The following is a 13147-nucleotide window of genomic DNA, read 5'->3' on the forward strand; positions in this document are numbered from 1 at the left end:
GGGCCTGTCTCGGGATCCCCTTCTGCACATCCCTGGTTGGTCTAGTACTAGATTTTTGCCTCCTGGGTCCTGGCTCAGGAGGCCCTAGGTGTCCCTTCCACTTTTCTCAGGAACTTCAAGCTTACAACCATCTCCCCCTTCTCCTGTTATCTTCCATCTGGTCCTTCCCTGGATTCTTTCTGGTGCCATTAAAACACGCACAAGGCCCTCCCATCTTAGATCGCCCTCCACCCCGTGACTCCATTTTCCCGTTTCTCTCCTCTTTCTCCAGACTTTTCCAAAAGCATCTTGTGTGCCCACTGTCTCCTTCACCTCCCACTTCTTCCTCTGCTCCTTCCAATCTGGCTTCTGCCTTCGTCAGTCCACCGAGACACCCCTCACTGAGGTCACAAGTGACAACAGCCACATTCCCAGCAGCACTTGCTCCTATTGATCTCTCTGTTGGTGAAATAGCATCTCACAGCTCCTGCGATAAAACGCTCCTGGTTTCCTTCTCTCTTCTCTGGCCCATGTCTCCTCGAAGGCTTTTCCTCCCCTACCTGGCCATTAAGTCAGTACTGCATTTTCTGTGGGGTCTGCCCTAGGCTCTTGTCTCCTCCCACTCTACCCTCTCCCTACGTGCTCTCAGCCACCCCAGGCCTCAGTTACTATCTGTATGCAGACAACTTTACAGCACCAGCCTAGACTTCTCTGCACTCTAGACTTATATATTTAAGTGCCTATAAAAATATATTGTCTTGGGGATCCCTGGGTGGCACAGCGGTTTGGCGCCTGCCTTTGGCCCAGGGCGCGATCCTGGAGACCCGGGATCAAGTCCCACGTCGGGCTCCCGGTGCGTGGAGCCTGCTTCTCCCTCTGTCTGTGTCTCTGCCTCTCTCTCTCTCTCTCTCTCTCTCTCTCTCTGTGACTATCATAAAAAAATAAAAATAAATAAAAAAATAAAGTAAAAATTAAAAAAAAAATATATTGTCTCAGGGCGCCTGGGTGGCTCAGTGATTGAGCGTCTGCCTTTGGCTTGGGTTATGATCCTGGGGTCCTGGGATCGAGTCCCACATCAGGCTCCCCACAGGGAACCTGCTACTCCCTCTGCCTATGTCTCTGCCTCTCTTGTCTCCCATGAATAAATAAAATCTTAAAATATTTTGTCTCCTTTGCTACCTCAAATTTATGTTTAAAACTGAACTTGAGATCTGTTCCTCTTCTAATTCCCCTCAATACTGCTTACCCTATCTTTTCTTTTTTTTTTTTTTTTGACATTTCTGTCTTTTTTTTTTCTTAAGATTTTATTTATTCATGAGAGACACACACAGAGAGAGGCAGAGACATAAGCAGACGGAGGAGAAGCAGGCTCAATGCAAGGAGCCTGACATGGGACTAGATCCCGGGACTCTGGGATCACGCCCTGAGGCATAGGCAGATGCTCAACCACTGAGCCATCCAGGCATCCCTGCTTACCCTATCTTAAGAGATATTACCATCCCAGAAATATGGGGGATGTTCTTTCTTGACAGCCTTACTCTTGGTCATTTCATCCAGCACTTCAACAACAAGTTCAGTTGAGTAGCCCTCCTAAATACCCCTCTCTACCTGTGTCACCACCGTTTTGGTCCTACCTATCATCATCTGATGTCTGGACTCTTATGAGAGTCTGCTAACTAGTTGCAATCTCTTTGCCCCTGGACTCCCAGGCACCCAACTGCTGAGCCACCCAGGCATCCCAATAAATAAAATCTTACAAAAAAAAAAAAAAAAGTCTTGGTTTGTCTCTGCATTTTTCCCCCCTTTGCTCATTTGCTTTGTAACTTCAATTCCACATGTGAATGAAATCAAATGGTATTTGTCTTTCTCTGACTTATTTTCCTTAGCATAATACTTTTTGGTGCCATCGTGTCATCGCAAGTGGCAGGATTTCATTCTTTTTTATGGCTGAGTAATATTCCATTCTGTATATACATACCACATCCTCTTTATCCATTCATCAGTCGATGCATACTTGGGGTGCTTCCATGGGGTTTTGCTTTTTTATGCGTTCTGACAATCCTTGTCCCTTCATTGGAAGCTTGGTCAATTAATATTTAATTCTCATTTCCTATAATTTGATATGATTGGATTTACATATAAACATACTATTTTTTTCTGTTTCTTTCTTTTGGATTATTAAGTCATTTCTTATAGTTTTAAGTTGCCTATTGATATTTTAGTTATACCTCTTTACGTTGTGGGGTTTTTTTTTTAATTGTTCTGGGAAGTACAATGCTTTTCACCATCTTAGAATTAATATTGTATCACTTTATGCAGAATGTCAACCTTACCATTATAAGGTCCTCCTCTTAACTCAGTTAACTTCTACTTCTCAGTTTGAGCTGAGGCACAAAGGCCACTTCTTCAGGGAATTCTTGTCTGATTTCTGAGACTGTCAAGCCCCTGTTACGTGCATCCTGAGCAGGTGGTGCTTCTCCTTGGGGGCATTTATCACTTGTAATGTGCTCACTGTGGAATCCCCAGTACGTAGCACAGTGCTGTATACTTATTTATTTGTTGATTGAATGAAAGGGAGTCCTGAGTTGTGGTTTGAAGAAGGCAAAAGATTTCATGATAATGTACTCCAGGGGATGGGAAAGGCATTATGTAAGACTTGGAGGCTGAAAAGATGATTTATGTGGGAAAGAATATAATAGTCAAGTAGATTAAATGAGTTAAAATATAAAAATAAAATATAGCTCTAAGTTTTTATAACCATGGCCACCGTTTATAGAGCACTTAATATGGGCCAGGCACCGTGCTAACCTCTTTGTACATTTTATCTTACATAACCTCAAGCCTCTGAGTTATTCTTGCCTCATTTCAAACGAAGCAACTGAGGTACAGAGAGGTCAGGTACCTTGTTCCCAATCACCAGTAAGGGCTCTGCATTCAAACTCACATCTGTGATTTTAACGCTGAGGAAAGAAGTGAGACTGGGAGGTGGAGCTTGATTGTTCAAGGCATTTAATGCCTCTCTGAGGTAACGGTGCTTGGGTTTGGAGCCACAGTTAGGTGGAGAGAAGGCCCACAGGTATCACTGAGGGCTTGGAGGGGGGTGGCTTTAGGTGCTTCCATTCTTTAGCCCCTTCTGGGGAAAAGAAGGAAAAAAGTAGAAGACCTTCTGAGGCTTGTGAACAGGGGAGGGCAGAAAAGAACACTCGTTGGAGGAAGATTCATCAGGGCCTGTGGGCAGGATGGATTCAGGTAAAAATCTAAACAGAGGAGAGGAACCACACAAGGAGCAGTGCCTAGGGCCCACTGTGATGGCAGCCATGGGTTAGAGAGGCGACAGTTGTATTTTAAAGGGATGAACGTGAGACCGGTTTTGAGAGGAGTGTGGATAGAATTGTTAGGGACTCGGAAAGATTATTCCCCCATCTTCTGGGTCATTTATACCCGCCACCTCTAGGTGTTACCTAAAGACCATTCACTGTATCCACGCGTGGGGATTATCACAGCTCCATTTCTCAAACTGGGATCTGCAGACATCCTCAGGGGTCTCGGAAAATGCTCTTTCCAGCTTTCCAGGGAAGGCTGGGCAAGGCTAGGAAAAATAGTTATCAGACTGTATTTTTTTTTCTTTTGTTTGTTTGGTTAAGACCCTCGCTCACCCAGTCTGCCTGACGAGCACACAGAGGGACATTTTTCTACTTCTGTGGCATTATCATAGTCCTGGTGGACATTTCTGTCCAATTTGTTGAACAGTCAGTGAGTTAGTGTGTTAGACACGAGTGACTAGAGAGATAGGGCATGCCTGCACAGGTTCTGTGGGTTAGAGGCGAAGTCTGGAGGAGGTTACGCATGTGTGTGCTTGCATGTCTGTGTGCATCGGTGTATGTGTTTGCCTGCATTTATTATCTGCTCTTGCAACGGTCATTGGAAATTGTCCCAATTGACCGACCGATCTACCTACCTAGCTACTTGTCTTCCTTCCTTTCTAAGATTTTATGATTACCTCCTTTCCTAACTTTCTAAGATTTCATGATTTATTCATTTAATTTAGAGAGCGTGAGAGGGGGAGGGGTAGAGGGGGAGAGAGAGAGAATCTCAGGCAGACTCTGTGCTGAGCATGGAGCCTGACGTGGGGGCTCGACATCACGACCCCGAGATCATGACCTGAGCTGAAACCAAGAGTCGGTTGGTTGCTCAACCAACTGAGCCACCCAGGCGCCTCTTTTATGTATTTTTGCCTTGAGTGAGAAAGAGCTTAACCAGCTTCCAGGCGAGTATCAAAATGTTTCTACTTTCCGGTGAAACATTTTATTGAAATTAAAAGATTGCTTTGAAAGTGATCCAAAAAATAAGATTATCCTATGAAGTTCAAGGTAAATGTGTGAGATTTATGGATGTATTTGGAGTTCCCCCAAGGCCCTGAAGATCCAGTTTTGGTGTCGCTGTGGAATACAGAAATGCAGAGTGAACCTGGCCTTCTGTATGAACATGGAACAATTTCTAGGATTCTGAATGTCTGTCTGTAAGTGCCTGTCTCCTGAACATTGCTTTAAGGCTTATTATTTTAGTAGAAACCAATGATAAAGAGGGGTGAGAGTCCTTCTTTCTCCATGTTGAGGTTCCCTTGGGACAATTCTGTTGAAATCCAAAAGCACCCAGGCCTGGTGTGCTGCTGCCCAGGGCCACCAGGCAAGGACTGTGAATTTACCTTTGCAAATAGGCATAGTAGCTGCTGAAGGTTCTTTTGTAAGAATGATGGACTATGGGCCGCAGAGCAAGCCTAAATCTCAATAGGAACCATTGTTAGAATTTTGGTGGTGATCCTCTTATTTAGAGAGATCTTTGAAGAGGTTCAAGTCTAGTGCAAGAGGAAGCTATTTGTGTCCTCTACAGACTCTGGCTTGGGGATTTTAGAGGCATGCCATTCCAAAATCTGGACTCTCGCCCTTCTATTTTTTTTTGCCTGATTAGATTTGGCAAAGGCCTTCAGAGCAAAGTGTCATAAAAGTGTGTTGTTTGAGTCCATGTAACACACATTACGTTTGTCTGCCTCTCTTATTGCTGCCTAATGCCATTAAGTATCCACATCTTAGCCTGTTTCCCCCAAGTTGGGGTCTACAGACAGACATCCTCAGGCCAGAGAGAATATTTTCCCTTTAAAAGGGGTCTGTGGGGGACCCCTGGGTGGCGCAGCAGTTTAGCGCCTGCCTTTGGCCCAGGGCGCGATCCTGGAGACCCAGGATCGAATCCCACGTCGGGCTCCCTGCATGGAGCCTGCTTCTCCCTCTGCCTGTGTCTCTGCCTCTCTCTCTCTCTCTCTCTCTCTCTCTCTCTCTCTCTCTGTGACTATCATAAATAAATAAAAATTTAAAAAATTCTTAAAAAATATATAAAAAAAAATAAAAGGGGTCTGTGGGCGCATTAGCAGAGTTTGAGAAATGCAGGCTAAACGAAAGTGAACACCCTGGAACCTGAATCTTACTTTTAACTCGTTTTTTGAAATTCCTGCCATTGACTTTCACCCTTTTCGGAAACGTTTGGAAATAAACCACCAGGGTACATATTTTGGTTGTGATGCTTTGGGCTTTTACTCTCTTTGCCTTCGTTCTCTAGGAAGCTGACCTCCTAAAGCTCTGTATCAGTAAACCTCAAATAAAAGTGACTTCCAAGCTTCTGTTTTGGCTGTTGGCTTCCTGATATAATTGACTACGTGGTGGCCTTGATGTTTTTATTCATTGTGGGTCTGTGAAATGCCGAAGGAGTGAAAGAGAAAACTTTCATACACTGGTTTCCTTCCAGAATATGTGTGTGTGTGTGTGTGTGTGTGTGTGTGTGTGTGTGTGTGTGTAGCTTTGTATTTGTGCCTCTGCATTGTGGCAGAGAATTCTGACCCGTCTTTTTTTGGACACACAGCTTCCTCCTGATGGTGAGTGCAGCATTGATGCTGGGCTTGGAAGCCCTGGTTTTCTAGAAAGCCACAAACTCCAGATCTTTTGTCACTGGTTCTCAGTGTGTGGTCCCTAGAGCTGCATACTTGGTAGGTTGTTAGAAATTCACATTTTCAGGGCAGCCTGGGTGGCTCAGCGGTTTGGCGCTGCCTTCAGCCCAAGGTATGATCCTGGAGACCCAGGATCGAGTCCCACATCGGGCTCCCTGCATGGAGCCTGCTTCTCCTTCTGCCTGTGTCTCTCCCTCTCTTTCTGTCTCTGTGTGTGTCTCTCATGAATAAATAAAATATTAAAAAAAAAAAAGAAATTCACATTCTCAGGCCCCACCCCAGACTTAACTGGATTAGAAAATCTGGGGGTGGGACCCAGGAAGCTGCATTTTAACAAACCCTCCAGGGGATTCTGATGCATGCAGACACGTTAAGAACCCCCTCCTAAAGCCAGGGTCTTTTTAGTTTCTGGAAATGGACTCTTTGTACACCTGAGTGCTTACTGGAGCTTCAGGTTATCACTTTGCTGTATCAGAAACAAGACAAAAACAATAGCAGCGGTACTAATTGCTGGCTGTCTTCACATAGTGTGGTGGTTAGAGACCGGAGGTTCTTTGGAGTTCTTTACCAACGGTGTGACCTTGGGCTAGTTAACCTCTCCGCTTTATTTCCTCAACGGGCATGTGGAGACAGTCGTGGGAGCTCTCTGGCAGTGGAGGAAACTGAAGGACAGCTTCAGTTCCAAAGGCCTCTGAGAGCCACTCTTCCAAGCAGCCGGAGGTTCACATCTGGACGGTCTGATTGCAGACCCTGGACTCTTCGCCCACTGCTCTCTCTCTCCTTCTTGCGTGCATTTCCATGTAGTCCTCCTCCAGCATTGCCACCACCTGTAGCCGCGTGTCCCAGCCCTAAAGGCAGGGCGTGTGTGTGTGTGTGTGTGTGTGTGTGTGTGTGTGTGTGTGTAGACCGCTGGACCTGCACTTTCTTCCATCGTGTTTTGCCGCAGCAGCGGGGACAGGGCTCTTGCTGACGCTTCACGATGTGAATGAAACTCAGTGTTTCTTAAACCCAAAACCCACAAAGGGGACCTGAGTCCCCTTTGCAGAAGCAGGCCTCTGAGGGGTAGGAGCAGCCCTCTCTGTCTTTGGTCCCCGGGGAGCCTTGTGGAAATCTCTGGGGGCAGCGTAGGCTGTTGCTGTGGTTGGGGTGCCACGATCCCTTAGCGGGCAGGGCCAGGTGTGCTGGCTGTACTCTGCGGACAGCTGGGCTCAAGCGGAAGATGCATCCCCCCGGGCGGTCAAATGTGCCACTGGACTATCTGAATCTTGTTCTTTTTCCCTTTCTATTCCAGGTGGGCATCTGTTTACATAGGATCTCAAAGGTTTTGTTTTCTTTTTGCAGGATTTTAATACACGTTGATGTACACTGAGTTTCTGAGTGATATAACTTGTGTGTTAGTGTATTTGGAGATTTCGTTTTAGTTTGAAACTTTACTAAGAGTTTTCACCATTTCAGAAGAATTGTATTGTGCAGTTCTGGCCGTTGGAACTGGCAATAGAACACACATGATGCCTCCATTTGTAGGCACTTCGTTGTGGTGATTCTAGGAACAAACACAACAGTTCTTTGTGTCTCCGAGGGCCTCCCTTCTCAAAGTTTAAAGCGCCCCTGAATTACCTGGGAATTTGTAGCTGCAGATTGTGATTGGGGGATTTGTGATGGAGATTTTGCTTGCTTGCCTGTTTGCTTTTTGATTGATTGACTGATTGACAGAGATTTTGCATTTTTCACAAATCCTCGGTTATTATGCGCTGTTGCTGGCTGCTGGCCAATGGAATGAGCTTTGAGTAAGTGAAGGTCTAGTGTCGTATGCTTGAGCATATTCAAGCACCTATGTCGTTATGACTTACTTTAGAAAAAAATTTCAGAGGGAGGGTATTATATTGACTTAAAATATTTTTAAGTATTGGTATCGGAAAATTACTGTTGATGAATTTCATTTCAGACTCAGGGAAAGTTATTATAAAATATTTTATTTTCAGGGTGGTTCATTGAGTTTGATGGGGTGAGAGCCACTGCTGCTCTGGGTGATTAGGAGGATCTGTCATAAATACAGATGGGATTACAGACCCCAAAGTTAAGGGAGAGTGATTCAGAATATGCTTATGTTAATTGTTCAAAACAGGTTATCATTCACTTATTCATTGTTTCTTTCTCTCTCTCTCTCTCTCCTTCCTTCCTTCCTTCCTTCCTTCCTTCCTTCCTTTTTTTCAAGTAGGCTCCATGCCTAACATGGGGCTTGAATTCAGGACCCTGAGATCAAGAGTCACACGCTCTACTGACTGAGCCAGCCAGGTGCCCCACACTTATTTATTCTTTCAACAAATATTTATTGAATACCTGATGTGTGCTCTCTGTGCTTGGCGTGCATCAGTGAACAAAATAAAGATCCTTGGTTTCATGGGCCTTACCTTCCGGTGAGGGAAACAGACAGTACACGTTGTAAGTAAATTATAGGGCATTTTAGGTGATAAGTACTACAGATTATTGGAAGGTTAGGAATGCTGGAGGCGAAGAGAACGGAGTGAGCAGTTCCATTTTTAAATAGCATCCTCAGATTTCTCATTGAGAATATGAAATTTGAGCAAAGTCTTCAGGTGCTTATGTAGTTGGCCGTGGATACCAAAGGAAAGCCATCCAGGCTGAGGGAACAGATAGGACAAAGACCCCGAGGCTTGGGACCATCCAGCAGGCATGCTTGATTGAGGAACTGCAAGGAGACCCGTGTGGCTGGAGTAGGGTCAGCTAAGGCAAGTGTGGTTAGGAATGAGGTCAGAAAGGTAAGAGGGGCCAGATCATCACACAGGAACTTGTAGGGCATCATAAGGCCTTTGCTTTTACCCTGAGTTGGGGAGTTAATGCAGGTTTTGAGCAGGAGTAACATGATCTTGCTTAAGTTTTAAGAAGCTCCCTGTGACTGCTGTGTTGAAAGTAGCTTTCAGGGGGTGGTTGGGGGGGACACTCATAGAAGCAAGAAAGCCAGTTAGGAGCCATCGCGGTGTCCGAGCATGAGATGACGGGGAGGCTGCATTGGTGGTGGTGAGAAGAGGGTCGGATTCTGGATGTATTTTTGTGCAATTTAGAATGCGAGATAAAAAGTTCTCACAACTCAGGGCTTCCTTCCAGGAGTACCTGTGTGGATCTTAGTGTGTGAGGAAAACCCGATGTGGTCGACAGACAAGGAACCGCATGGTTCCAGGTTCCTTTACTTCCAAGGAGTGTGTCTGAATGCATGTGTGCATATGTCTGCAGGGCGTATCTTTCCAGACTATTGGTTCACAGTCAAATACGTGGAGCCTTGGAGTACCTTTGGAGTAGAAAGTGCAGCAGCACGAAATGGAACTAACTGCTCCTGAGAGCCTCACACATTTCCTCTTGATTAAGCCAGAGCGTATTTTTAGTAAAACATATGTTGTTACTCAATTAATGTTTCTTGTAATACTCTGATGGTAAATCACAAGATAAAAATTCAATTTTCTCATCCCATTCCCCTTCTGATCCCATTTATCCCCTTTCTTTCTTAGACTCCCAAGACTACAGACATTTTTGTTAGCATACTCGCTTTATTTAAGTTGATTGACACCTTTCTGGCTTAAAATATATGCATTACGTAGTTTTGCCCTAGATTTTCAAGTAATTATTTGAAAACGTGGGAGCAGTTTGAGATGTGTTGATATGTGTATGTAACTCATTTTCTGTGCGGGTCACAATTTCAATGACCTTCGTGCTTGGAGGAGACTCGATTATCATAGAGCTAAACTTCCTGTAGCGGGGTCTTTTGAAAGCTTGCCAAAACTGTGGCTTGCCAAGATGTTAGGTAGAGTACACACACAATTAAGTAAAGTTACATGGCACGTCTCCAGGAGACCTCGGCTCTCAGCCAGGCCGACCTTTCAGGTGCTTATATGTCATAAACTATTTTGTCCTAAGGCTTCCTACTTAATCACAGCAGTGATTTTGATCAGTTGGTTTTCTTTTTTTCTTCATTTTATGCTTGAAGCAATTTCTTACGAAGATGAAATATGCATTCTCATTCTTGTGCTATGGCTAGCATCACCCCAACGGTTACTTAGACCTTTTCTTGGCTTGCAGTGAGGAGGAACAGGAGGCAGCTTTATTTACTCAAGCCTTTCCCTTTTATTCTTTTAAGCCTATATTTTAGGAACTCCGATGTAGTTCCGTAGCTCAATGATTTGGGCAGAGCAAGGTCGTCGTCGTCGTCATTGTCGTCTTCTTTTTCTTTTTTAAAGCCTTGGACTATTTCTGATGTGTTGTGACCCTGGGGAGAAAAGTTTTCCTATATCTATCCAGTAGGAGATGTTTTTAAGGAGTTCTGTATTTATAGACCACATTTTCATATGGCATTTGTACTTCAGTGGCATGGAGTCATGGAAATTTCTCTTTCTAGTCTTGGTTTGAGAAGACAGCATTTCAGTGTTGGCTCTGTCCAGTTACTGTGTTCGCTTAGTGTGAGCCTCATTCTTCTCGTCTGTAAATGAGCTACATGGTACATGCCTACCATTTACCTTAGAATTTGGTTAAAGATCAAGTGAGCCAAGATGCACGAAAGGATTTTGCAAGCCCTAATCTTCCCTTCAGATGCTGCTGGTCGTGGTATTATGGTTATCACAAAGCTTATGCCTATTATGAATTCTTCATTTCTATCTTTAACTTGCTACAGGGTCTTAGGTAAGTGGAATGTGCCATTTTTCTTGAACATAAATAAAACAGGGATGTGTATAGGGTCTGGCAAGGTAGGGAGAGCCCAACTATGGGGCCTTTGGAAGCAATTCTAGTATACACTTTTCTATGACTTTGTTTCTGCATGTGTGTGTGTGTGTGGGGGGATTTTTGCTCATTTTTTCTTTTCCCAACCTATTAGTTAAAATTTTTAAATTTATAGAATAATCAAGAAAATGGTCTAACGAATGCCTGCCCACGTTATCCCGAGTTAACAGTTGTTAATATTTTGCCACATTTATTTTATCTCTCTCTGTACCTTTGTGTATTGGTTTTCAATCTTCAATTTCTGGTCTCTCTTTGATGTACATTCAACCATTTTTTTTTAAAAGATTTTATTTATTTATTCATGAGAGACACAGAGAGGCAGAGACATAGATGGAGAAGCAGGCTCGTCGCAGAAGCAGGCTCGTCGCAGGGAGCCCAATGCAGGACTCGATCCCCAGACCCGGGATCACGCCCTGAACCAAAGGCAGACGTTCAACAGCTGAGCCACCCAGGCATCCTCAACGGTTTTCTTTTACACAGTCAGTACTCAGGCTGCAGTATGCTGGGTAAAGTTGGAGCTTTTATGTCCTTCTGATTAATTGATACCTTTTCTTGAACAGGATGAACTTACTGCTGTGAATGTAAAGCAAGGCTTCAACAATCAGCCAGCCTTTACTGGAGATGAACATGGCTCAGCCAGAAATATTGTAATTAACCCATCAAAGGTAATGCAAATTGTCAATTTTCCTAAAACTTCTGAAAAAGTGTGTGTGACACCCTGAATAGTTAATGTCGATAAATTAGTGTTATTTAAATCATCATTCATACTCAGAATTTCCCAGAATATCTGATACAAGGTCCTGCCCTAGGACCTAAGTAGGGCTCATGCATTGCATTTGGTTGCCATGTCTCTTTGGTCTATTGTAATCCAGTGTAGTACTGCTCTCCACCTTCTCTCTCTCTCTTTTTTTTTTTTTTTTTTTTTTGGGGAGGAAAGGGGCTTTTGGAGTTGCTGTCCAGATAATTTGTCTTATATTCTAGTCCTACATCTAGATTTGTATGATTGGTTTTTCATGACAAGATTCAGGTTAAATATTTTTGGCAAGAAGCCTACATTGCACATCAGAAGACACGCAGTGCCAGTTTGCCCTACTATTGGTCATACTAAGGTGGTCATTGAAGGTGGTGTCTGCTGTTACTTTACGTTGTAAAAGTAGTTATTTTTTCCTTGTAGTAATCTCTGGAGGGTGATACCTTGAGACCAAATGAATATGCTATTCTTCAGTACAATTTTATCTTGTGATTGTATCATCAATTGATAAGGCTTGCTGAATGAGTTATTTTGCTGGTGGTTGCAAAATGCTGGTTTTCCAGTTGTCTTTCTTATACATTTATTAGTTGGCGTTATTTTATAAAAGGAAAGGACACCCCATTTTAAAATTCGTATTTTTAAAAAAAAAATAAATAAAATTCGTATTAAAAAAAAAATAAATAAAATTCGTATTTTTAATCATTTTATTGTTTTAAGTAGGCTCCACACCCAATGTGGGGCTTGAACTCACCATTCTGAGAATTAAGAGTTGCATGCTTTGCTGACTGAGCCAGCCAGGTACCCCAGATACTTCCGTTTTTCTTTTTTTAAAAGTAATCTCCTCATATGACATGGGGCTTGAACTCATGACCTCTGGGATCAGGAGTTGGATGCTCCACCCACTGAGCCAGGCACATGCCCTGACATCCCATTGGATGGAATATCACTTTGAACTCCAGGACTCTTTAAAATTTGATGTCTCATCTTTTTGATGATTAAGTTGTCTTTCACTTGGCCAGGGGGCGCCTTTAACCTGTTTCTTGGGTGCTTTTGACATCCCCAACATTCTTTGAGCACTCTTCACCTTTGATGCAGTAACATGTGCCAGATACGTGTTCTTTCTGTGCCCCAGCTCAGATCCGGATGCTTGGCAAGCTTGTTGCTACTAGAGTATCCTAACTCCTAGGATGGACAGAGTGGACATGTTCAGTGTTCAGTGGACAGAGATGGGAAACACCATAGATATCTGTTTCTTCTTTTGTCTTCTCTCCTTTTTCTTTTTTCCTTCCTTGCATCCATCTACCAGTTCTTACCCAGTACCACAGGGTTTTTCCTCTTTTCTGTTCCATCTTTGTATCTCCTTTCTCCCAAAGTGAGAACCCTGGCTTTTAGTAAATTCAGTATATTTATTTATTTACTCTGTTTTACAATGCACGTAAGAAAGTTCCAGGGTAAACTAAACTATTCTGATGCTACTCCGACAACAAAATTACTATGTAAAATTTATAATTTTCCTATTATACTTTTGGTCCTTAGACTAATTTTCATTAAGGGTGTATAGTAAGATGTTGTGTCAAAAAATTTCTTGAATTAAATTCTTTTTCTGCGTGGTTATTTTAGTAGCATATATAGGA

The 13147-nt window shown here is 43.4% G+C and overlaps 1 protein-coding gene across 1 annotated transcript in view; it reads left to right on the forward strand.

Moving 5' to 3' along the window:
- The window catches only part of MED12L (mediator complex subunit 12L), a 325697-nt gene that overhangs the window by 19811 nt on the left and 292739 nt on the right, over positions 1–13147 (forward strand). The window contains exon 3 of the mRNA XM_041734039.1: positions 11323–11427. Within this exon, the coding sequence (XP_041589973.1) occupies positions 11323–11427 (105 nt within the window). The remainder of the gene's footprint in view (positions 1–11322; positions 11428–13147) is intronic.

The sequence above is a fragment of the Vulpes lagopus genome, chromosome 19 (genome assembly GCF_018345385.1).
Source record: "Vulpes lagopus strain Blue_001 chromosome 19, ASM1834538v1, whole genome shotgun sequence".
Lineage (NCBI taxonomy): Eukaryota > Metazoa > Chordata > Mammalia > Carnivora > Canidae > Vulpes > Vulpes lagopus.